The sequence below is a fragment of the Chamaea fasciata genome, unplaced genomic scaffold (assembly GCF_029207755.1).
Source record: "Chamaea fasciata isolate MVZ Bird 193981 ecotype frontalis unplaced genomic scaffold, bChaFas1.0.hap1 SCAF_13, whole genome shotgun sequence".
Classification (NCBI taxonomy): domain Eukaryota; kingdom Metazoa; phylum Chordata; class Aves; order Passeriformes; family Sylviidae; genus Chamaea; species Chamaea fasciata.
Window position 1 is genome coordinate 6,357,028 of NW_027094098.1, and position 25,561 is coordinate 6,382,588.

Genomic DNA, 25,561 nt, shown 5'->3' on the forward strand with positions numbered 1-25,561 from the left:
ATCCTGCCACCTTGGCATGCCACAGCAGGTCCTTGCATGCTGCTTTCAGCCTCCCCGGCACACAGTTTGGAGGTGTTGTCTCCCGCACCTTTAACTCAGATGCTCGGGACAGGCTTTCTTAGGAAGCCCCCAGAGATGCTGCAGCTACCAGGGCCAGGCTGGATGATGCTGGTTGCTGTGGAAACAGCAGGGCCGGATCCAGGGACCGCAGCATTTTCCCTGCACCTGGGACCAGCTCCTCTCACCTAGTTTGCAGCTGGAGAGCATAGGATGCAGGAAAGCTGTTCTGGTGGCATTGGGCTGTTCCCAGCCCCAGTCTGCTCCAGTCCCATTTTCCCCCGGGATCAATGGGCTTACCCCCTCATACCCTGTGTGTGTCATGCACAGGGTGTTTCGTTGCATGGGGCTCCCTCAGGTGGAACACAGTGCTTTGGACCTGGGCCACCACCTCTCCTCCAGCCACCTGGGGGCCAGATCCAGCCATCCCCCCAGGAACTGCATGGCACAGCCTGGCAGCTTCAGGCCACCACATCCCAGGAAAGCCTTTTGCACCTGCACCATAACTTTGCTCAGTCAGTGCACCACCACAGGCGCTCCTAAACGTCACCCAGACCTGCAGGAGGTGGGACACAGTGGGACAAGCCCCTCAGGGTCCTCCTTAAGTGTAGCCAAATCCTGCCATCGGCCAGGCAGGTGCCACTGTGTGCCAGGCTGCCAGCCATCCCAGGCTCATCTCTGCTCCACTCAGGGGCAGCTCAGCTCGTTATAGGGATGCTGGGATGATGGAGTATCCTGCCGGAGTAGAGGGAGCCAGGTAAACCTCTCCATCCATCAGGGCCCCCACTTTCTGCCAAGCACATTAGGGGATAATTAAGTAAAAATAGGCCTTCCGACCAGTGTAGCTCATTAAGGGCTAATTAAGTTAATTAGTGCCAGGTGTGGATTGCAGCGCTTGTGCGTGTGGCTGTTGTTTGCTGTAATTGCATTTTCTCAGCAGCTTCCTCCGCCAGGCTGGAGTGCTGCCAACAAGGAAGGGATTCAGTGCCCGCTGTTGGTGCAACACGGGGCAGCTAATGGGCACCCAGCGATGGCACCGCACCAGGGACAGTTAACCCTTCTGTCCCCGTGCTCCCCAAGCGGCTCTCCCACCCCAAAGCCAGGCTCTGAGCAGGGGCTGCCCCTGCCTGTCCCTCTTGGTGTGCTCCTCCTGCCTGCAGGCAGGGGATGGACAAAAGCCTGTGCCATAGCAGTGCCCAAAAGCAGCCAGGAAAGCAGGGCACAGCCTCCCAGGGAGCCAGCACTGGGACCAAGACCTCTGAAGGTGTGTGAAGGTGATAGGCAGGGATGAAGGGCAGGGATGGAGCGGCATAGACAGCCATGTATGCTGGTCATATTGGTGCTGAAAGATGAAAGAGGGATGGTGGAGAAAAGGGTGGTGAGGAAGAGAAAAAGGCAGGAAGGAAGCATGACAGAATGAGGAGAGAGATGCTGGGCTCTGATCTCTGCTTCCCGCACTTGGGAGCAATTAGAGCTACTCTGCCTGTGGCCCACAGAGACACTGAAGGGATGAAGATGTGACAAAGACCGGGCTATTTTTTGCTGAGGTTACTGTCACTAATAAATGGAAACTCTCCCTTGACACGTGTTCCTGTTCCTTCCAGCGTCTGGGCATTTGGCATCCTCCTCCAAGCGCAGCCTTGCCGGTAGCAGCCTCACTTGGAGCTGACCCACACTCCCCCCAGGGAGGGTAGACTTGTAAACAATTCTGTGAAATACAGCTGAAAGGCGTTGAGGGGATGGAGAGGCTGTGCAGACACCCCATCCCTCTCCCCATGCCATGAATCAACCTCCAGTGAGGCAGGAGCAAGGCAGAGAGCTCCATCCATAACCCGGGATGGAGGCTGGGGAGTACAGCCAGCATTCTGGGGGGGCTGCCTTCCCTGCAGCCTCTATCCTATGGAAAGTTCCTGCTGCCTGCACCACTGTGGCAAGCGAGATGGGGAAAAGGGAGCTGAAGGGGAGGCAGGAAGAGAGCTGGGTCCTTGCATCCCCACCGTGATCTCTCAGCACTGAGATAATTGCCTGCTGGTGACAGCTGAGGTCAGGCATGACAGATACCTTGGGAAGAGCTCCCGGCTACAAGACCTCCCTGCAGCAACCCAGTTCAATACTGGGGTTGAGAGGTAATTTTCCTAATCTCCCCTAGCACAGGCTCTCTCTCAGTGGATCCAGGTTCAGGCCATGATCCTTCCATCATCCCTGCCTTCAGAGGGCACAGAGCCCCATCAAACAGCACCACACGTGGCCTGTGATCCCTGGGGAGGGATAGGGAGTAGTAGGGTACCAAGGCTAAAGGCTTAGAGCTCCCATGGGGTATGATGAGAGCACCCAGGCAGGAGCAGTGCCCACCTGGGGATCACTGGGGTGCAGATGGACCTGCCTCTGCCCTCTATCCTCCCATGACCAAAGGAGGCTTTTTCACCTTCCTCTCCCTGCTCCTTGCCGCCTCAACCTGATGCACCAGGGATGCGTGGAGTACCAGGCAACCCCGCTTCATCTGCCATGGGAAAGGGGCTGGGGGTGGGGGGATCCTGCAGTCCCCTAGGATGGCTGGGAGGCCGGTGGGCACATCCTGGGGCTGGTAATTTATCCTCCCTTCCCTCTGCACTGGCCTCTCTGCAGTGGGATGTGATTCACCTGTCCCCCTGCTGCAGTGCTGAGAGTGGGGCAGGGCAGGAGAGCTGAATGCTGGGCATAGAGAGGCCAGGATAAGACACGGAGCCCGATGCCACCAACTTGACACCTGCAGTAGAGAGCATGTGCCCAGGCAGGGAAGCAGGCAGACAGCTCTCTGAGGCAGCTCTGCAGCACCCTTGGCTCCTCTCTTCCCGGTGCTGGGGAGGCTGACAGGATCATTACAGCCGCTATCTGGGCTCACGGGCTCATCCCTCTCCCTTTCGCCTTTTGCATAATGGATAGGCTGTGAGTAATGGGAAATGGCAGCCCAGCCGCGCTTGCTGGCAGCCCCTTAATGAAGAATATGGAAATCTCATCAGTCCAATCAGGCCAGCAAATGAAACTGCTTTCCCCCGCCGATGTGAGCAGAAGGCTAACGACCCGCGCTCCCGGGCTCCATCCCGCTCCCAGGAAGCCCCCCCTTCCCTTTTCCATGTTGACAAGTGAGCTGTGAACTTCATTTTTTCCGGCAAGCAGAGCCCCAGCTCATCCCCCCTGCTCCCCTTCCCCAGGCTTGGGCCAGCAGGTGTACCTGTCCTGAGCCTTCCTCTTGCTCCTCAAGGGCATCACTCCTCACTCATGGAGGAGTCACCAACTGGGTAGCACCATCTGCAGGTGTCACCCATCCCCAGCTCCTGGTCCTCCCTTGCATCCTCCTGCTGTGCCTGAGCCTCCCAGCATCAGCTTTGCCACGGCTGCAGGTGAGAGTCAGTATGCCATGGTGGGGATGTGGGACATATGTGGTCCCCCAGCTGCATTCACCTGATACTACTGTGTCCCAAGAAGCATTGAGGTCTCTTGGGCTCATGTCCATAGAATCCCAGCACAACTGAGTTTCATGGACTTGTGTCTTCTCCTGGAGTGACACCTGGAAAGAGCTACAGTGTGAAGAAACCACTGTTTCTCTCGTCTCCCTTGTACATCACCCACAGCCTTGAGCCTGGAACAGAGCACAGGTCCATCTCCTGCAGCATGCACCATCTCTGAGCAAGACCTTCAGTCGTGACACGTGCACAGTGACACCCCTAGTTGTGCCAGAATTGGAGCATCTTCCAAGAAACTCTAACCCCCCGTCACACAGGGGCCACCCTGCTTGGAGCTGGCACCAGCATCCCCCGCTCCAAACACATCCCACTTTGGTGTCATCGGCAAACTTAATGATGTACCTTTTGTCTCCTCCTCCCCATAAGCACTGTCCTGGTCCTGAGCAGCGTAGAAGTGTGTGCAATTCAGGTCCCACAGGTTTTGCTGTTGCTCTGGGCTCCTTAGCTGTTGTCTCCATGGAGCTGAGACACTGTCAACTTGGCCACCATGGTGGCCTAGAACTTTGATTTTTGTGTCTCGGTAAGATGTGTGGCTGAGAAAGCCTGACCATGTCCATAGTGGGGCACAAGACATAGTCAGTGCTGGGATCTCAGTCCACACTGGGATCTGTAAAAGGATGGTTACCTTGGATAAGGACCTGAGGGATGCAGGTTCAGCTCTGCCTTGGACTCACTGCACAGGCTGTTTGCCTCAAATCTTCACCAAAACTTCATAGCTGGACTTACCGAGTCCAAAATGTGGTGAAAACTAGATGTTTGCACAGCAGTTCACACCAGCTGACCTCTGGCCAGCATCCTCTGGCCTTTGCAACACTTCAGGCAGGCGAGAGCAGCAGCATCCTCCCCTGCATCTGGCTGCTCCGTGGGCAAAGGCAGGAGGCTGGCAGGGAAACGGCCGCTCACTGGTTTGAGGGAATGTTTAATTACCAGCTTTCACAGCCAGTGTGTAGCTCCTAAACTGATGGTGTGCCTCGGCTGTGAATTTGCCCAGAAACACTGGGGTGGGTATAGGATTTTAATAAAATCCCCAGCTATGTGTACACCCAGGGCATTCAGCCATGCATAAATACCTTCTGTAGCATATGCTTGTGCTACAGCAGAGGATGCTAACTCGGGGCTGGAGGAAACCATTCGTTTCCGTGAGTTATAAGATCATATCTGGAAACACCTCTAACAAGCCAAGATCAGTGCGGCAGCGGAGCTGGCGCTGGTCCCCGGCGCGGGCTGTTTGCACACACCAGTAATGATGTGAACAAGCGGCTGTTCAAGGGGCTGATCAACATCAAACCATTGAAATTAAAGGCTGAGGAGAAGCAGAGCTATAAACATTTATTGCAACACTCTGCATATCATCAGCTGCTGATTTGGAGGCAGTGGAAATGTGCAGCTGAAATAATAGGATTTATCGGAGTCTGAGATGAACTGTCCTTGATGGATGGTTGTAGAAGGGAAACAATGTGCCATCTCCAGCACAAGGCCATTCCTAAAATACAGCGGGGGGGGGGGGGGGGGCTGTTGCTTTTATTAACACTAATCTCTCACCATTTTAGAGCCCACACCAGCCATCAGACTCAACTGCAGCTGAATGAGGAAGCCAGCTTGAAGACAATGTGCTGGAATATCCCAGAGGAGTGGAAATCAGTTGTGGTCTCTAAACGCTGAGTGTGTAATTTGCTGGAAAGTTGACACCCTTTCTGCCTTGTCTCGATGTGTTTTCCATTTGTTTGATCCCCTGTACATTTTTTTGTCTCTGGTCTTCAGACAGAAAAAGCAAATCTAGGAATTTCTTCAGCTGCTCTCTCTTTGCTTCCCTTTTTTTTTCTGTTGCTTTGCTAACACAACTCAAGTTCATTAATAATGACACCGACAGTTTGCCTTTTAAAGCAAACCCCATCTCCTGACACCCACCAATGCAATGGAACCCCACCTTTGGAGGGGAAACACAGCTGCTGTGCTCTCCCCAAACAGCGAGTTAAGGCAGGAACCAATGGCACTCAGAGCTCAGCTGCTGTAATCAAATCGTCTCCTGTCACCTTGAGCACCCTGTAATGCTCCTACAGCTAACAGGCTGGGAGGAGGAGAGGGCTGAGAAAAGCAGTGTCAGAAGAATGTAGGAAGAGAATAATTTGATAGATTTTTTTTTAGGTTTTTTTTCTTTTTTTTACATTGATCCGAAAATTGAAGTTATGGATTGTTTTTTAAAAGGGAACTTCAGAAAAAATCTCTCTCTCTCTTCCTCCCCCTCTCTCTCTCTCTTCTCAAAGTGATCCCAAGGAAGTATTTCCAGGCAAAAGTCTCTGACTTACAGATCACCCAAGGTGTTTTATGCACATCAAAGTACCTAATATTTGAAACAGGAGAAAAACCCAACTTGACTTCATCAGATTTACAAACAAGTTTGCTTTGGCTGCACTGAACATCTGCTGCAGGCCCCATGGAGAGGAACTGTCTCGTACTTCCCCTGGGAACTTTTGGACAAGGCTGGATGCAGAAAGTTCACTGCTGTGACAAACTGGCCCTAATTTGCCCTCTAAAAAGAGAGGGGCAGCATTACAGCTAACCTTTTGTCAACACTCAGTGGCACTGACGGGACAAACCCATTTGGATCAAGGCCAGAGGAAACGCAATGCTGTCGCTGTCCCATCTAAGACATCCCTGAGAGCCCCAAATTTAGTGCACCATTCATAGCTCATTGGTCTCTATACTACCCCCTCAGCACCCGCATCTCTGATAAGACAAGCCTCCTCAGGAGCCTCTATCTCATTTTTCTTGCTCAAATGGGTTGCAGAAGGGACTTGCTTTTGTTTCCACCAACACAAAGCTGAAAAAACCCTCAAAGCTACATCCGTATGGGATGTGGGTGGTTGGAGAAAAATGGGTTTCCTGCTGTTTTGTATGTCCTAAAGCCTATTAACTGGTACTCTGTCTCTACCACTTCTTGTTTTGCCTGACAGGTTAAGCCCGCGTTGGTTTGATGAGACATTAGTGGCAGAACTTTTCCTGTGCCAGCCTGACACAATTTCCACTCCCACAGTTCCGATGTCCCCGATTAGCTGCTCTTGAAGGCACCATTTGAAGATGTTGCACCACATCTTCTCACTGAGACCTCGAAGGGACCCTGTAACCCTCTGAAGAAGGCTGTGAACTATGTAGAAACAAAACTGGTTTTCTCAGTGTTGGTGTAGCAAGTGACGAAGGCGGAGTGGGGGAGCAAGAATGCCTAAGCAGAGATTTTTCACCCTGTTCAGCTGCTTCAGGCATTTGGCTTCTTGTTGCCCAAGCTCCTCTATCCTCAGTAGTGAGAACTGCAGCCCTTGTTCCTTCTTCTGGTCCACAAGCAGCTTTCTTCTGCTGCACCTCCTAACAGAGATCTGTTTCTAAAATGCACCTGAGCCTGGTTCCCCCTACCTGCCCTGACCCCTACTCTGTCCCACGACATGGAAACATAAAAAACATGAATGCTAACACTCCTGAAAATGCAAGAAAAGGGACCTTTACCTTCTGGCTTTACATCTTGGGCTTGTTCAGGAGCCATTTTCAGCACTTTAAGCTGAAGTGCTTTTGAAAAGGAAAATCAATGCTGAGGCAACCTGCCCAAAAATGAGGGGTCAGTAGGCTGGCGTGGGGGAAGTGCAGGTGATGGAGAGCAACAGGAGAGGGCCTCCAGTGTGTGATCCCTCATTGTGGCTGAATCACTAACCCTAAACACATAAATCAAACCCTGCTTGGGGATCACGCCTGCAGGCGCACTCTGTTTGATCCAGGAAGGCTCACTTCAGCAGCAGCTTTTGGAAAGACCGTGCCAAAGCTGGACAATGGGAAGGGCTGCTCTGTGTTTCTGTTAGCACTGACACATTTGCCCCATTATTCATGGCTGGTCTGCATTTTGCTTCCTCTTGGTTCCCAGCCTAATTTTTCACTGGGTTTTCATGCCTTTGAGGCAAGCAGCACTGAAATAGTGCCAGTCCTTTGTCAAGAGCCAACTGGGCATACCCTGGGCTTTAGTTTTTGCTGGTGACAGTCCCAAGAGAAGGTGTCTTCTGGTCCTCCATCGTCTGTGTCACCTCTCCTCTCTGCCGTCCAGCTCACTTATCAATTTTTACATCTATTAACTGATTTTTAAATTTTTTTAAAGTAGACATGATAGAAGGGTAGGGGTCTCAAAGACAAACGTTAGGAAAACTTGTCCAGATCTTTTTCCTCCATCTTCTCACAGCGCCAACTGAAGTGAAAGGCTATGATATATGAGCTCACTTTTAATCAGGTAATCCAGCTGGGAGAGAGAAATACCCTAACAATTCATTCAGGATTAAATAAAAGCTTCTGGCAATGCCTCCTACCATCCATAAGACACTCATTGTCTCTGCTTCAAGTCGCAGGCTCTTCTCTGCTGGGAAGAGTTGCCCAGGATGGCCAAGCACGGGGACACTGCCGATAGCAGGAGCCACTCACTTCTCAAGGGGTCCTTATCCACTCAAACAACACCAACTTGGGCTTTATCTTCTGTTTATGCAACAGAACTGAACAAAAACCCAGTGCCCATCCTTCCCAGCATCCCATCTTTCCCCATGCCTTTGGCTTTGCACAGGTGCCCTGAAAGCAGAGCAGTGTGGGGCAGGGTGAGTGGGAAACACAACTCCGTTGCCAGTAACAGGTCCTCAGAGTCTTCTGCCCAAATTGTGGACTTTTTTGACTTCTGCCAAGACACTATGAAGTCTGAAGGCCAGGAAGAGAATGGTGCTATGGGGTTCTCCTCTGAAATGACCTACCTGAACCCAAGCACACGTCTGGTCAAGTCAGGCTAGAGTTTCTTCAGGGTGGTTTGGCCAGTGCTGGAGCTGCCAACAATGCAGGGGGACAAGGGGAAAGAATTGCTTGCCTTTCCCCCATAAAGGCACCACTTGGTCTGTGTCCATATTGCTTCTTCCCTGAAATGCAGTGCCAGGAAGGTGTTGCTGCTCTCCCAGTCACAGGCATGAGGAAAGTGAACTGGCTGTCCTTGGCATTTGATATAAGGCTTTCCACAAACACCAGCTAATGGGAATTCCTCAGTGGTGTCCCTGGGAGCTTCAATATTGGATGTCAAGGCAGACTTTTGTCTTCTCAGCAGGCAGTTGGACCTGATGTGCTTAACCCTTTTCAGCCCAAACCAGAGGGTAGGGACTGAGCATGGCAGGGTCTCAGAGTGGGCTGGGGTCCTGCTCCAGATCCCTGCTGTGCTTGGCTGCTCCATGCCCTGGCCTCAGCTGCACAGCACTCCTGCTAACTCAGTGCACGTCCAGCTTTGTTTTATTGTCAAGGTGCCTCGGAGGATAGGGATCCAGGAGGATTACTGAATGCCTTGCAACTTGGAGCTGGCAGGCACACAGGGCACGGGGCACGCTGAAGGGTTTTGTTTGTGCCTGGTGAGAGCAGCTGTGGGCAGGAGTGGGTGAGCGGGGAAGTTACCAAAAGAGAAATAAGGAAACAAAAGGCGAGTTTGGGCAGGGGGGGTATGTTTGCATGGGGGAGGGCGGGAATTTCTTTTCTTTGTCGAAAAGTCTAAAGTGCCTTTCTTTAGTGCCTCAGTCGCTGCATGGGGCCTTGGTCAATAACATTCCTCCCTCACCCTGCGGAAGGAGACGGGCCAACCAAGACACGGCTGAATGAAATTCCTCTCACCTCACCCCGTAAACATCCCAAGAGTCTGGCCCCATTATGGCTGGGTACAAAAGTCTGGGTCCAAGGCCGAACAAAAGGATGGGGAAGAAAGTGCAGGTTGCCAGGGCAACGCCGTCCAGGCTGCCTGGTTTTATCAGCAAGGGGCCTGGGTTTTCTGCCTGAGTTACGGGAATCTGAGGCAATTTATTTCCACCGCAAGACAGAAGCTTTAGAGGGCAGCATGGTGAGGCTCTGGCTTCGCTTTTGGTGTTCACAGCAGGGCAGGTGAGGTGGGAGCAGCCGGCGCCGTCTCCGGGGAAGCCGGGTGCCCTGACAGCCCACAGCATCCCGGGAGGCACGGGCAGCAAAGCGACACCCAGGGAGTCTCCTGCAAAGGTTAACACAGAGTGGTGGCCCTCCAGGGGGTCTGTCCAGCCTGCCCCTTACAGGGTATGGGCTCTGCCCCAGCCTCCTGTACAACACAGGGAGTCTGCTCATCCCTCTGTTCAGAGTCCATCTCCCTTGACTGAGGATGTACTTCTCCCTGCTTGGGGATCCCATTACCCTGGCAGGCTGGATTAAATTGGGGAAAACTCTTTTTTTTAGTAGCTTGACAGAGGGGGTTTTACAGTTTAATTCAGACAGGATTTGTTATTTGCCTTCCAGATGAAGGCATGGAAAACATGGAAAAGGTCCCTTATTTCTAGGCCTAGTGTTGTCTGCATCAGAGAGGATCTGGTCCACTCTCAGAGAGCATCAAAGTTGCCTCTGACAAGCCTGGATTGCAGTGGGAACATCTGGAACCCAGTGCATCAGGGTCAGAAGAAGCAGGACTGCCAGGTCCCCCAGCACAGCATTTAGCAAAGCTAATGCAAAACCTTAAAGCTCCCTGAGCCCATGAGGACTGGATCTGGGATGTGTTGGCCTCACACTGAAAAGGATGAGCTCAGCTCTGGGAAATTCAGTTCCAACTGGATTCACTTCCTTCCCTACCAATTTTGGTGACAAGAAACAGAATACTCTAGAGACCTGGAAGCAGTATGTCCAACATAGCAAACTGGCTGACCTAAATGTTAACAAAGGGTGTTAAGACACTAGGGAAAGTATCATTCAGGCATCCACTCAGCACAGTGGCTCCATTGGGTAGCAAAGATGTTCATGATGTGGCTCCCAGTCAGTCTGAAGAGGATGATAATGCTGGGTGTAGGGTCAACCTGCAAAACAGAGAATGATAGTACAAAGCTTGAATAGCATAAAAAGACAGGATACAAAAGTCAGAGATGTTGATGTGTTACAGCCAGGACAAGCAGGTATTTGCTTGGTTTCCAAACAAACCAAAATGCCAAAATGCAGGTGTGATGGCAAGGTTTCCAGAGCAGAACCTCTTGCAGAAGAGAAAGAACCACACTGAATGTTGTGAATGTAGTACCCATTCCTGGTTTGTTTGATGTTTTTACTGTGGGACTTGGGGAGTGTGTAGGATGGGTCAGTAGCACGCAAAGACCTGGAACAAAGCTTGCAGGGCAGCTCGGTTAAACGGCTGGAGCAGAACCAGCTCAGCAGGCCATGGAAAGCATTCGGCCGAGACAGCCTGCTCATCTCAATTCATCTAGACAAATTTCTAGACAAATGCGCCAAGCTGTGCTCAATGGAGTGACAGGGAAATTACTAATTAAACTGAAGATGACGGGATTAGTGGGAAGAAATAGAAGTCGGGCAGAGAAGCTGTACCTCTGGACAGAGGCAGTAGCAGGCTAGACAGAGCTCACCACTGGACTTTCTCTGGAATCGATCCTGGGATTGATCTTGTTTATTCTCTCCATGAATGATGTTGTCATAAGAAGTGGAAGCGCTTAGGTTAAGCCAGCTGATGACGCAGAAGGGGGAGGCATTGTGAATGCAGAGGAGACAGGAGATCAAACAGAAAGCAGCAGACAACCTTGAGCACGGAGACACAGGAACGAGTTGAAATTCAAGAGCACGAAATGCAAGACTAATCACAGGGTTGGGTTTTTTTGTGCTAGACAGGGAGTGTGTCAGTTGGACATGACTGAGGAGGAGGTGAACTTCGTTGTAGCAGTCATGGGTGATTATGAACCACCAATGAGCTAAAGGCACAAAAAGGCAAACGAGACCCGAGGGGTTTGGGATATTGCCAGTAGAAGCAGGAAATTATTAATAGCATTTGCGAAGTACTGACAAGACTTCATCTAGCATTGGGTAGGAGTCCTGGACAGGTAGGCTGAATTGTTGCCAGAAGCAGTGCAGAAAAATTCTCTGAATATGATCAAGAGACTGGAGATCCTGTTCCACAAATAAAACAAAAGATGGAAGGAGTTATCTTCTCCATCGGTTTGCTAGTGGTAACCAAGCACACCACAAAAACTCAGTAATTAGAAAGCAAGGATCCTGACAACCCCAGATACCTCATGTCCCTGTGTGTCCCGCCCTCCTGAAACCACCTGAGCTCTTGCCCTCCCCACAATCTCTTTTGCAGAGAGACCCTTTACACGTTGTTCCTTCCCCCTCCTCACCTTCGTGCCTGGAAATTGATCCCCACTTCAACTCTAAATAGGCAAAAAGAAAAGGAAAGCCAGTAGACTGGGTCTTTTGTACAGCAAAGCAGATTAGGGGCCTCCCAGGGACTCGCAGCTTGTAAAAGGGAAGGGCTGGGAGATGGAGGGAGGCAGGGGGTGGCTCTGCTCTCCTCCACAGACAGTGAAACTCAGACCTGCCTTCCGTCTGCTCCTTGCAAAGTCTTTTTTGTCCACCTTCCTTCCTTCCCCCCCCCCACGCTAGACATTGTGGATCAGCTTTGGGGGGACTAGGATCTTTTCAGCTCCTGCAATGGATTTAATTCCTGAAACATGTGTCCTGTTCCCTGCTCTCATGCTGAATCGGGAAAGCATTCGCCCAAACAAAAGCCAAATCTCCCTCCTAGGGACAATCAGGAAAAGGGGTCTCTGCAGTGGTCTCGGGTTTGAAGACAAAAGGTTCCTTGGACTATAGACAAGTGGGTTAGTGCCACCATGGATTATAGGAACAGCTGTGGAAGAAGGATTAGCCACCACCTGTGTGACAAGGGCTACAGGTCTCCAGTCCCAGGGCCAGCAGGACACATGGCAGATGCTTTGTGCTACCTGTCTGCCTGAGCTTGACTTTCAAGGTGCTTGCTTTATTTTCAACCTGCTCCGCTCAAATGCAAAGGCTAGGATGAGCCAGACTTACCTAGACTCAGGTCTGGACAATTCTCAGCCTCTTTTAATTTGAATTAACCAATTCCCTCTTTCCTGCAGCCCAACCCCTCTTTGGCTGTGGGCTGTAGGAAATGTCTTGGTGTGGTGAGCACACTGAGGCAGAGCAATGTTGGGTACAGGGGAAGCACAGATGCTGCTGCTGCCACCCAGGCACTGAGCTGCTCCTCGTGCAGCAGCTTGCTCTGCCATGGGACACTGGTTTTATTAAAGCCTCTTGACATGAAGGGAAATTGCTACACCTTTTAAGTACTCTGTAATGTCCTACTTGTTAGTGTGTCCATGCAACACCCCATCCCTTTAGCCCTTCTGGGCTCAAGCTTTGTCCTCTGTAAAACAGCCATAGCGTAGACCCATCCTTTGGCAGGGAACTTGCAAAGCTAAAATCATTACCAGTTTTGAAACATTCAGCTATTTTAGTGAACTCTACTGAAAAGCTTTTTCGGAGACTAATAATCCTACCTCCCTAGAAGAGATTGAATAATGTGCAGTAAATCCTGCCTCGGGCTTCATGCACTGAACAACACTGTGGAAAAGCCTTGTGAGACTTTCTGCTAGCAGTGCAAAGTCTGTCCTGTGCGTGGGATGAACGAGGGTCCCCTGGAAAATAGCTCAGCTATGGAATTAACACTAAACTTGCTGCAGCCAGATTGTTTTGGGCAATTTCATGTGTATTTGCATGTTTTGTTCTGTAACAGTCACTTGAACAGCTCTTTTTGTCAAAGAGTTTTTGAGTTAAACTTTAAACAAAAAAACCTCACCAGAAGGGTAATCCAACACTGGAACTGTCTGCTCAGAGAGGTTGAGGGGCCTCCATCCTTGGAGGTACTCAAAACCTGATGAGATGCAGTACAAATCAACCTGCTTGAACTGGCTCTTCTTCAAAGAGGTGGTCGGATGTGGTCTCCAGAGGTTCCTGCCAACTTCAACTGTTCTTTGATTTTTAAAAAGCTGTAGAAGGATGATTTAGCCTCTAAATTTCAGGACACAAGATTTGCCATGGGAGCTGACCATCCAGATGCAAAAGCACAGAGCCTGAGACCCCTTGAGCTGAAGGCAAGGAGACACGCTGCTACCCACAGAGCATGAAAAGCCTCTTCTCTTTGCTTCTTCCATTCAGCCAAGAGAAAAAGACAGTAGTGGTGGTCTGAATTATGGCACTTTGGGGTTTTTCCTGTTGCTGACAATAACGAGGAGCAGCATTAGTTTCCAGGCAACTGATTTGGTGTCTTTCCCCAGGCCTCTGGCAGTGGGGCTTCTCACTGAGGACCCAGTTTTCTTCCCTTCCCTTTGTAAGCATTACACTTTCACCTAAATTGCACTCCATTCTCCTGGTTGCAGGTTTTTCAACATCCTTGCCTTTGATTTTCAGATCCTCAGAGTTCTTTTCTAAACACAGGCTCTCCTTATGGAAACTCCCAAAGTGGGTGGATCTGCAGAGGCAGCAACACCAAGTGAGTGTGGCAGAGATTAAAAACTGGGCATGTGAGGGTGGCAGAAGACACAGTGGTAAGGTACAGCCACAGAGAAGGGAACTTGGTGGTTCTCATAATCTGGAGTGATAAGACAAAAGGAAAATGACTGGGGAACTGGGATCATCACACAACTTTGACAGACCTTCAGGTCTACAAACCTAAAAATGCTACAAACCACTCAAAACAGATTTATCTGAACTAAACCAAGTCCTCACCTTGGATCGTGGAGCTACTGCAGCAAGACCTAAGGCAGAGGCACCCATGATGCTGCTAAATGCCACAGCATATTCCCTGCTAAAATTCCCTGCTACCTCACTGCTGAGCCTGCGGCTTCTGAAGGAGAATAAAAACACTGGTCTTTACCAGATAAAGCTCAATAGAGCTGGGTATTTCCAAGAACAAAGGAAATTAAATTCTCCAGACTGCACTGTAGAAGTGACCCCCAATGTTCTGTGGCCCAAACCCGTGTAGAATTGTAGATATAATTCTTTTAGGCATAGAGACTTGACTTCTTAGAATCAGAATCTTTTTTCTGGAACTTTACTTTTAGTCTTTAAAATGGAAAATTCCAGAAGAGAAGGAGTACGTACAGGTTTCTAGGAATATCAGGGATCACCTGTTTCCTAGCAGAAGGCAAGCCAGGAGCCAAAGGTGACCCCAGTACAGGCTCTGCCCTCACCAGTCAGGGCCCTCTTGGGTTACACTCACATCCTGGGAAGAGGGGGAACTGGAGCTGGGAATCAGAATGTTCAGATCAACCCCAGGGAAGCAGCAAACATACCATTTCATACAACATGAAATGAGATCCAACAGGGAAGAGGAGAGGGAAGATGGAGGGGGATCCATTATTCATGAAGGCAACAGTAGTACAACAGAGCTTGCACAGACCCATGCAGCGCTGGATAAGGTTACTGCAATAAGGGTTGGTAATGGTATGCCAAAGTTCTGCTTCTTGGGTGTAGAAAGCAGAGAGGCATTGAGTTCTTCTTTTATTTTCTTTTCCCTTCTTTTCCCTTTCTTTCTCTCTCTTTCCCTTCCCTTCCTTTCCTGGCAGATAACACTCTCCTGAGGTATATGACATCAAAAAACAAGCTTCCTTGGAAGGCTCTACTCATGGTCCTTTGAGGAAGATTTGGGAAGTTAGAAACCTGTAGAGCACAGAAGGAGGGAGAAGTAGACCCCAGAGAGATGGCAGAAAAGTGAGATCGAGGTTCTCTGCCTCCCACCAAGGCTGATCCTGATTTCCTCAACAAGGAAACCTATCACAGCTTGGCCTTTGTCTCAAATGACAGCACGTGTTTGCTATGGCTCTATGGTTTCTCACAAAGCAATGATTTTTTTTTTTTTCACTGTTTGCTGCTTTCTCTTTCTTCTCCTTGCAACCAGAGCTGCTGCTGCTGGCTCCTGTCTGGCAGGCTGGCTGTGGGACACCATTTGCAGATGGATGGGTGAGCAGGTACCTGTGTAATGCTGACTGCTACAACATGGAGGACATATCCCAGCAGCTGTCCTGAGGAATTAAACATCCCTGATTGTTTGGACAGGAAACAGCTCTGGCTTTGCACTGGCTTGGAAGCATCCTGAGAGTAAAAAAGTGGGTGAGCCACAGACACGGATTGATTTGCAGAGGAAGGGATGTAGCCTTTATAGCTCGTAATGGCAACATCTGCAGTGGTTTCTGGGGCTACTTAAACCATGTATGATGGGCTTACTCTAGCCCTTCTTTCAGGCAAAAGTGATGAGTGTTACCTGCATCACTGTTACTCATACCTGTTACTGCTGGAACTCAATCAGGTGTGTGGGGCAAGGAGGGGATTGTTTCTTGGGCACTTGGTGGTGTGTATATACAACACAGGTGGTAGGTAGGACAAACAGTGGGGGCATCTTTCTTAAACTGGTACATTCCTGCTCACCTTTTGGTTGATGTGTAGGGGAGAGGCAATGGGGAGAAGATTTTCTATTCAAAACACAATCAGATGTGGAATGTGAATAAGGACCATGGGCTATGATCCAGGGGGGAAAAAAGTCTACCACTCACTTCAATGCTTTTGTTTTGCCTTGAATAGAAGCAGATCTGAAATCCTGGAGGTAGTAGAAAACTACATATTTCCTACCCTGGGCAGCTTGTGCAAGGCAGGAATGTGTGCAGGCTTGTGCACTAAAGTGATCCCTCCACTCAGCAGCTGAGGAGGCAGCAGCAGCTTTTCCCAGTAAGGTCACGCCAGCAGGTGATGGCCGTGGGATTGTGACACCCTTCTAGGGGCCACTTGAATGGACTAGAGCATGGGCTGAATCAGGCCCTTGCGCAAAAAGAGCTCTTCCTCAGCTGAGGGAGGCTTTGCAGGATCAGACCCTGCTGGTGCTGCAGGAGGTGCTGACACCAAATCAGAGCATGTCATTGCCAGTCTGTGCCTGGAGGGATGTATGGCTTGAGCACACTGATTTGGATCATGTCCCATGTATAGTACTAGGGCTGCCAGGCACTGCAGCCAGAACATTTAGTGCTCACCTGGAATACATTGCATGATATATTTAGAATGCCTTTTTTTTTCATTGTTTTTAATTGCATTCAGCTTTTTCGATATTTCTGCCAGTGGTCGGCCACATGGTTTTGCAAAATAAAGCCACCACTGAGCAGCGTGTGGGCCCCATGTCTGCCTGTGAGCCACGTCCCATCTGGCTGTAATTACTAGCTTCACATCAGCAGAAGAGTGTAATATTTAAACATAAATGTTTGATGTTTGCATAGCAAACCTCAGGATGGAAAGCTCTTGATAATCAGCCTGCAGGGAGGAGGTGGGCTTGCTGCAGGTGAGCACTGAGGTGTGTGGGATGTAGCAAGACTTTGTGGGGTTTTTTGGGGATAGAGAGAAGAGCAACACTGAATTCAGAAGCCCTTCATGCCTCGCTCTGGGCAGAAGCTCCACACAGCATTGTAATCCTCATTCTCAGGCAGATGGGCTACGAGCCACACAGAGCAGTGTGGCGCAGGGCAGATGACCCAGCCAGGGATCTCCCATCTCATCCCACTCAGAACATGTAAGGAGGTCACTGAAGCCTGCAAAATGGTAGAAGAGCTCCTGAAATCAATACAGGCTCCTTGCCCCGAGTAGCGGCCATCAGGATGGATAACAACCCCTGTTAGGTTTCAGCAGTTCAGGCACCAGCTATGCCTGAAGAGCAGGGAGCTGGAGCCAAACTCACAGAAATACAGACAATCTATTGCATTGACCCCCTAAAATTAAGATTTAAACCACAGTAAGCATTAGTCACCTTCTCTGACAGAGATAAGGCCCAACCTGTAGTATCCTTCCAAAGAACCTTTCCCTGCTTGTAGTGGACACAGCATGACATCTCTTGTGTATGGCACTTTGCTTCCCTGCCCTTTAATCCCAATCCTTCGGGGAAGGAAAACAACAAGCTTGTACTTCGCCCTGCTCCAATTGGGACGACAAGTGAGAAAACGGCTTCATCCGCTCCCAGGCACCTCTGGAAGGTGACAGACACGTGCTGCCTGCAGCATCCTCTGTTTAACATTAGGGTCCAAGCACAACTGTGCACACCCAGCCAAAGGAGAGTCCCAGAGCTACTGGCTCCTGTGCCACCTCCTGTAGGGTACACACCACCCTTGCTTTGTTCCTGACAGAGAAGAAAATCCATGCCTGGAGATGGCTTTCATTCATAATGCCATCATGGGACTAGCAGCAAGCTCTTCCTGAGCTTGTCCAGACAAGGTTCAACCTGTCACAACTTGTCATTTTATAAGTGCAGGAGGCTAGAGCCTAGGATAACAGGATAATAATAGGATAACAAATGCCTCCTCACTGTCTCAGGGGGTTTGGGGACCTATTCTCTGCAGCTTGCAAACCCAAGGTGAGCCAGCCCTACTGTCGTCACTGCCTCTGAGGAGCATTGCTCATCTCGACAAACTTTAAAGCTGCATCCTGACAGACCAAAATAAATCAATCAATAAATAAATCGTCCATCTCGTCTACTGGATTCTGCAGTTTATTTCCTCGGCGCTGATGAAAAATAGTTGGATGCTTAGTAGCTTCATGAGACTAATTATGATAAACGGCCCCATCGCTGCTAATATCCGGACATTAATTCCCAGATGGAGCTGCAGAAAATGTCAGGAATGGAAATGTCAGCTCTCTAAAAGGACCTGGCAGGTATTGAATTGGGGACTGGAACGTCAGCAGAGGAGGGAGTAGGGGGAGATCTGGGAATTAGCAGGATGTTGGTACATATTTGGAAGCTATAATTCCTCTCACTTGGTCGCCCAGTTCCTCTCAGCAATGCCACAACCACATCTTTCTTCAGATTTTGCCTTCTCTGAGCTCTGCTCCCTGTACTGAGGCAAAAGATTAGCACTCACTAAGCAGGTGACAATTTCTTTGGGCAGAAGAAGCTCAGCCTTAAGCTTCAGGAATCTCCTTCCCACTGAGACCCCCAGAAATGTCACCAGCTCTGCAGGATGGACACACCAGGAATTCCCTTTACACTGGGTGTAGGGCAGGCAGGCTGAGAGGCAATGAAAGGTCACACCCAAACTCTGCTCCCATTCTCCTCTGGGTTTCATATCTGCATTCATATTTACATTGCTACAATTACCAGTTGAATACAAAAATATGATGGAAAATAGCAAAAAGCTATCTTCAGGGTTTTGTTCTGGCTTGGGGGTTGTTTGTTTGTTTGTTTGTTTGGGGCTTGTTTGTTTGTTTCTGGTTTTCTCTTCGCTTTCCACCAACAGGTTGAAATAGTTTCTTGTATTGAAAAGAGCTATTTATGGAGAATATTAGAATATTCCCTGCCAACTGAGAGGTACTTCAAGAGTAGATGGACCAGCCAGACAAATGGTATGAATGCCCAACTACTCTCAGCAGTGTGTCAGTGATGGCAGGAAGTCAGGCTAGCACCTGGTGCAATAAATCAGCAGGTGAACTAGTTCAAGAAACTCTGTTTTGAAGCCATTTTAAATCAAAAAATGTTGGGTTGTCCTCTCATGGTGCAAAGACATGCCTTGGTTTTGCTGCTCTGCTCAGCCTGCTGGCTCAGGCCCTGTTCTGTACAGCATGTGAAACAGTGGTGTTCACATGATGATCTATTCCAGCTTTTGGCACATGCTTTCCAGTGGAAAAATCTGAACAGGTTGGGGATTCCTTGATCAGATGCCAGTTGGTTAAAAGAAAGGCTTTTCACAGGAATCTGTTGCTGTTTGTCAGCAAAGGCTGGAATTTTTCCTCAAAGCCAGATCATTTCAGCATTTACCTGCTGAGAGGAGATTTAACATTGAGCTTGACAGTTCTGGTTCAGACCGCAGACTTGAACCAGAACTCTCCACAGCCCCCAGCAAGTTCACTTGTGGTAGGGAGCCAAGAAGCCTCTGTCTCTCATGAAAAGTTTGAAGTTCCTCTGGGAACTTCAGGGAAATTATCCAGCCTTTCTATAAGGAGGCAAGTAATGGGGAAGAAGTTGCACCATATTTGCTCCGGAGCTACAGAGCTCCAAACCTCCTGTGTGTGTTCTGACAGATGATCTGTCATCTGCATGAAATCTGGCCACTGATCTGTTGGGACTTCTGAGGAATTTAAGGGTCTAGCTCCAGGGAATTCGGGAGCCAGAGGGTGGGACACTTGGGAGCACCTCTGCCACTAACCCTCCCTGGAATCAAGGTGCCTATAAAGTACATATGGGCTCTTCTTGGAAAATTCTCCCAACTTACTGGGACCTTGCTGGCTGACAAGCTCTTTCTGTCAGCAGCCCCATGGAGAACAACAGCATTGTATTTGAGGCAGTTCTGGCCAAACCAGCTGAACCAATTGTGTGGAAATGGCTACTGCAAGCTCTTCTGCCCACCACTGCTGAGGTCTCATCACTGAGGCTTGTTTATCTTCTCCATCCCCACTGCTCCCTGCCTGCTCAAGCTTGGCCCTGGTAATCCTCACTGTCATCTTCCTCCTTCAGGACAACCCCATGCTTTTTGTGTGTCTTTCTTGAGGCAGTAACCTCTGCCTGTAAATTCCCTGGGGAAGCCTTCTGGCTGGGTTAATGGTGTGATCTCCAATGTGAGAAACACACACTGGGAAGATGCTGTACTGTGGCACAGTGGTGGAAATGAAGGATAAAGTTAACTAACAAGAATGTCACTATCAGAGTCAAAGTCTCATTCGCTTTCTGAAGCAAAAACTGGCTGGAAAGTACAGAACTTGCAGCTACAAACTGTTCACTGGTCCCTGCCTGACTGAATTCAAGCCTTGCATCAAGAGCTGTGGAAAGCAGCAGGAATATAATCTGGCTTGATATCACCTCCCCAGAATCAACCTGCCCCTTCAGCAGAAGTGCTGAGGCAAGAAGAAGCCAGATCTTGTCCTGACTCTCCCTGCTTTATGACTTTCTCAGGGTTTTGTGTCTTGGGGGTTCGATCTGAGAACTTTCTGTCAAATGTACTGTTAACATTGTCAACATGTGGTGTTTTACTCTAGATTAATGCTGTATCTTGTGTGTGGGAACACATGTAGGTGTGGAGACAGAGAAATCTAGGACCTTATTCTCTAGTGGCCTTGTGCTTTAAGGATCATTTACACCTTCAGCAAAATGTGTGTGGGGTGGGTATGGAAACACTGCTAAATCTGATGGGGCCTGCCACCCACGGTAGGGGGTAGGTGCAAGTGATGGAACAAAACAACCAGCACATCATCTCCAAGGTCCACAGAAGTCAGGATTTTTGCTATTTTATTCTTCCTCCCATAACTAAGGGAGTTCTCTGTTAACTGTTCTCTGTAGAAGCAAGTTTTGGTGTGATGTGGGCTATTGGATTGGGATAGATGCAGGCGAGCCAAATGAGTGAAAAGAAAGCAGAGCAGGAAAAGTGGCTCCAACAGCTCAGACCATGTACAAGAAAAGCTGGGCTCTTCAGTCAGAAAAGAGCCTCAGAGACAGAATAGGCCACTAGCACGTTTCACATGTTTCTCCTTTCCAGTGCCAGCTCACATCTTAACACCTACCAGTTTCAACTGGTTTGATTCTCATGTCTAGTAACTGTGTGAAAGGAGAGCTCTCTCCCTCCCTGTGAGTCCAGACTCTGCTAACCTTTGCTCATGCTTTCATTCCACTGGTGTGATGGGAGACAGGGAGAATGGTGTATTCCTTTTCCCAAAACAGCCTTGCACTAAGGAAAATACTGGGCAAGTCACTGACCAGTGTGTTTCAGCAGGGACTCAGGAACCATTTCTTGGAGAACTCTTTTCTTGGGAACTCAGCATCGAATCTGTGGCCTCAAAAGAGCCCATGGTAGAAAAGGAGCACTAAGAAGGGCTGTCAGAAGAAAGATTACACTAAACCTTTCGTGCTGGCACAGCCGGGGACAGGATCTCAGCTCAGACTGATACGAGAAGGTGAAAGCACAGAGATGCTCAGCTGTGCCAACCATCACCACTGCCACTTTGAACCTGCCCTTTGCAAGTGGCTAGATAACACATTCCCCTGCCTGGGCTTCCTGGGCTAAAGGAGCAGCCATGGAAGCAGGACAAAGTGTCAGCATATCCTGCTGCAACAGCTGGGAGCAAGGCTCTGGAGAACCAGAAAGGCCTTTTGAAGGCAGGTCAGGGAATGGATCAGACATGGCAGCACACGGAGGGCAGGTGGCTCACACACCTCTTTGCTTTCTGTTCTGGCCCGGTGGGTTTGTGAAGGCCCAGCCAGTCAAATCAGTCAGGCTTTCACCTCCTGACTTGCTGAAGCATTTTGTGGTGAACTTTGAAAGCCTGGTCCAAAATGAAGCCCAGCTGACCACAGGGAGAGCAAGACCTGCTGTGAATCCCAGCCCACTGCAGGGGAGATGAAGCCAGCATGAAACGGATGCATAATTTTCCTACGCAAAGGGCAACGGGGCTCCACCATTGTTTCCTCTCAATCAGAGAAGCCATCTGGGATGTGACTCCAGGGAACTCCAGCAAGAGCTGTAATTATATCAAACATAATTGAGGCAAGCCAGCAGCGCTCCTTACTTAAGTAAAACGATGAGGCCAGCAATATGACAGAGGACATACACCTGGGAGTTTCTCCAGCATCTGCTGCTTTCAGTGGGGCTGGGGGCAGTTCAGCATGAAGTGCAAATCCACCCAGAGACCCCCTTGCTGCATGGGGCTGATCCGTGTGAACACCTTGGCAGCAGCTGACCATTGCTGTGAGGGAGCTTGCTTATCTGGAGAAGCTTGTGTTTCTTCTATGAGGCTCTGCCTACCCCACCTTTCTCTGTCCAAACGTCACATCCACTCACTTGCAAATTTTTGGATTGCACAAATGCATCACCACCCTTGACTACCAGGCCCTTTACTCCTGGCAGATACCCAGGCAGGGAGAGGAACCAGTGCTCTTGGCCTGGGCTCTGCTGCCTCCTCATGGCATGCCCCCCACCCTGGTGCCTCTTTGCCTAATCCTCTGTCCCCACACAAGGCCTAGTGGGCATCCCTTGTGCCAGCCTGCCGGCTGTGTTGTCCTGCTCCTCTGGCCCTGCTTTCTAGGACTTGCACCTCTCCCAAGTGCACAGCTAGGAAGCAGCAGGACTTACTGTCAGCCGGGCCAGCTGGCATTGGGGGTCTCAAAAGAGCTACGAAGCAGCCCCTGCCCACCCACCTGCCACAGCTCTCCTGCTGCAGGAGCCTTCACTCATCTCCTGTTTCATCCTTTCCTCCTCCTCCTCTGCCCTTTATACTCCTTCACAGTAGATCTCTTATGGCTTGGGGTTTTTCTCTGTAAATCTTTTCCTCTCTGCTTTTCCACCTCCTTCCTCTCCCCCAGAATAATCCAAACCTGCTCTTCCTCACTCCCCCGCAGGGCTGGCACTGCTTGTCCCTTCCCCACCATTCCCTCTGTGGGGGACCAGCTTGTTGGGGCCTGTTCAACAGGACTCAATGCCATTTTTTCCTTCTGCAGGGATGACATGTTCTCCAGGGCCAGAAAGTCCCCCATCCCCACCTAATGTGATCTTTTAGCTCAAGACTTTCATGGGTACACAAGGTTGATTTAGACAAGCCAAGGTGCAGTTCTACATCAGCACCCCACCTGCCTCCACTCGTTTTGGGCATGGGATGGGTGAAGGGTCTGCTGGACCTTCCTGGACAGCGGCCGGCAGGGTTAGCAGCCAGCTGGTGTGGAAGGTGGCACTGGGACAGCAGTTACCAGCCCCTCGCCTTGCTCGCATGGGGAATGGGGGCTGTCCCCAGTGGCACTCGGTGGCTCCTTGCTGGGATGCCGAGCATCCGCACTCTGGGGCTGGCAGTCCTGGAAGGCACGGGCTGGTGGTGGCTCGGTGGCACCGCTCCACAGCCGCAGCCTCTGGTGGCAGATCCGCGTTTGCCCTAGAGTGGTGACTCAGTGGTGACTCTGAAGTAGCTGGAGCGGCTCTGTGGTGTCCCCGTGGCGGCTGACAACTCAGAGACGCCAGTGGCAACTCCGTAGTGGTGACTCTTAGGTTGCTCCAGAGGCTCCGCGATGTCGCTGCGGCGGCAGCTGAAGTGGCACCCGGAGCTTTGCGGTGTCCCTGCGGTGGCTCGGTGGTGGCGCCGAGGGCTGTGCACAGCCCCGCGCCGGCAGCCGCAGGTTGGGGCAGACCCCGCTTCCCCAGCAGAGCGCTCCCCCCCGGCTCGGCAGTGGCGTTGCCGGGCCCGCGCTGCCCCGCGCCTCCTCCGGACCAGCCCAACGGCCCGCGCGGGGGGGGAGCGGCAGTCTCCCGCCGGAGCCTTCTGCCCGCCCCTGCTCCCGTGGCAACGCGTGCGGCGTCGGGGCGGACTCGGGTCGGTCGGGGCTGACTCGGGTCGGTCGGGGCTGACTCGGGGCGGTCGGTGCGTACCGCCCGCAGGCCGGGCCGGGCAGGGCCCCGCCGGCCCACGGAGCGGGGCTGGGGCTGCGGGCTCCGAGGAGGGGCTCGGGGGCTGGGGCGGGCCCCGCCGGGCTGGGCCGGGAGGGCGCGCAGGTGTGAATGGTGAGGGAGTCCCCTCGTGCTTTCAGGACACTGGGAGTGGCGGGCAGGGCCAGGATTCCCGGAGCATTGGGAGCGGTGCGCAGGGTGGGCGCTGCCCCATCTCCACACGTCGCACGTTAACAGCCCCTGGGCTGCTCCTCCCGCACCCCGGGCTCTTTCAGAAATGAAACCAACAGCAGCGTTTGTTTCATCCGCGTCGTGCTTCGTAAATGACACAAACCTCGTTGGAGTCGCGGTGTAAATGCTTGGCGGCTGTCCTGCGGCACCCACCGTGGCTGTAACCCCGGGCCGTGCCGCCGAGCGCCGGGCGCAGCGAGCACCACCGGCCGCCACCCGCCTGTGCTGCTCCCCCGGCTCCGGGTGGTGCTGGCGTGGCGCTTCCCCGCGGAGAAAAGAATGCATGTAAAAACCCAGAGGAAAATCAATTTTAAAACTCTGCAAATTGTCGGTGGGAATGGGCTGCTATAAAACTCGAAATTACCTTCAGCTCTCTTTTTAAAGTAGAAGGGATTTGAAGTACGGGATAACGTTTAAAGCAGTTTGTTGGGATCGCGTCACCTTGTCTGAGTCTGTATTGAGTGGCTTAAATTATAGGAAGAGGGAATTTCTGCATGTTGGTGTCCAGATGGTCTAGTAGCTGGGGTTCTGGCTATGCACAGATAAATAGATTTTAGATAAATACTAGATTTCAATCTGCGGTTTTGCTTAGGGGTTAGATGATATTTAAAGTGCTATTCTCTAGTTCTGTTGCAATTTTTAGCCATTTTAAACCTTATTTGAAAGAAAAGAGTCCCATTTTGTCAAAGCTTTGGATCAAAGAATTGAAGTAGAGGCAACAGATCAAAAAGCTCGTACCAGACGTTCAGCAAGACACGTGGGAGTTTGACTTCTTGGATGTGTAAAGACTGGATTTACCGAGAAATTGTAATTATAGTTTTGCCACAGTGACACAAAGATGCTATAGTTAGTGTTGTGTCAGCAGTGCCATAAGAGTATGCTCTCACTTTGAATAGTTCAATTTAGCATAATACGTTGTACCTGGTATATCTAGGAAACATGCTTTTCAGGTGTGAGGGAGCATGACTAAACTAATGCAGAGAATAGGTGTCTCAGCAGTCAGGAAAAGGTTTTATAGTTAAAGCTGGGACAGCTTGGTGCCAGCCAGATGTTTGCCAGCAAAGAACAGGAAGATGCTCCCAGGTGTGCAGGGAGGGGAGAAGGGTTACTGAAGAGGGCAGAGAAGCTGATTTCAGGGAGACATCTCCCTTACTTGCAATGAGCTGGACCCCTGTTTCCTCCAGCTTTGTGCCTCTCCTTGTCAAAGGAGAGCTTCAGCCCTGAGGCAAGTGCTCCGAGTAGGAAAGGACTGAAGGTTGTGAATGTGGCAGGTATCCAGCCTCCTGCCCCCAGAGTGTGATGGGGCACTGGGCACTTTGAGTGATCTTCAGGATCCCTTGGACAACCAAGGAATTCTTGAGCACAAGCTACGTGGTACCATCAGCAACTGCTGTAGCAGAGCTGACTGAAAGCTTGAACTGCCATTGTGTGCTCGCTGCAGGACTGAAGGTGTGCCCTCCCTGGCAATCCATGCCAAGCTCTGCTGCCCAGGGATGAGGGTCTGAGGTCACCCCTGGATGGGGGGAGGGG

The 25,561-nt window shown here is 50.7% G+C and overlaps 1 protein-coding gene across 1 annotated transcript in view; it reads left to right on the top strand.

Annotated features, from left to right (window-relative positions):
- Window positions 1-23,424: 23,424 nt before the first annotated feature.
- DNAH1 (dynein axonemal heavy chain 1) overlaps window positions 23,425-25,561 on the top strand; it is a 72,012-nt gene continuing 69,875 nt past the window's right edge. Inside the window, exon 1 of the mRNA XM_066195677.1 lies at window positions 23,425-23,703. Coding sequence (XP_066051774.1) covers window positions 23,425-23,703 — 279 coding nt within the window. The remainder of the gene's footprint in view (window positions 23,704-25,561) is intronic.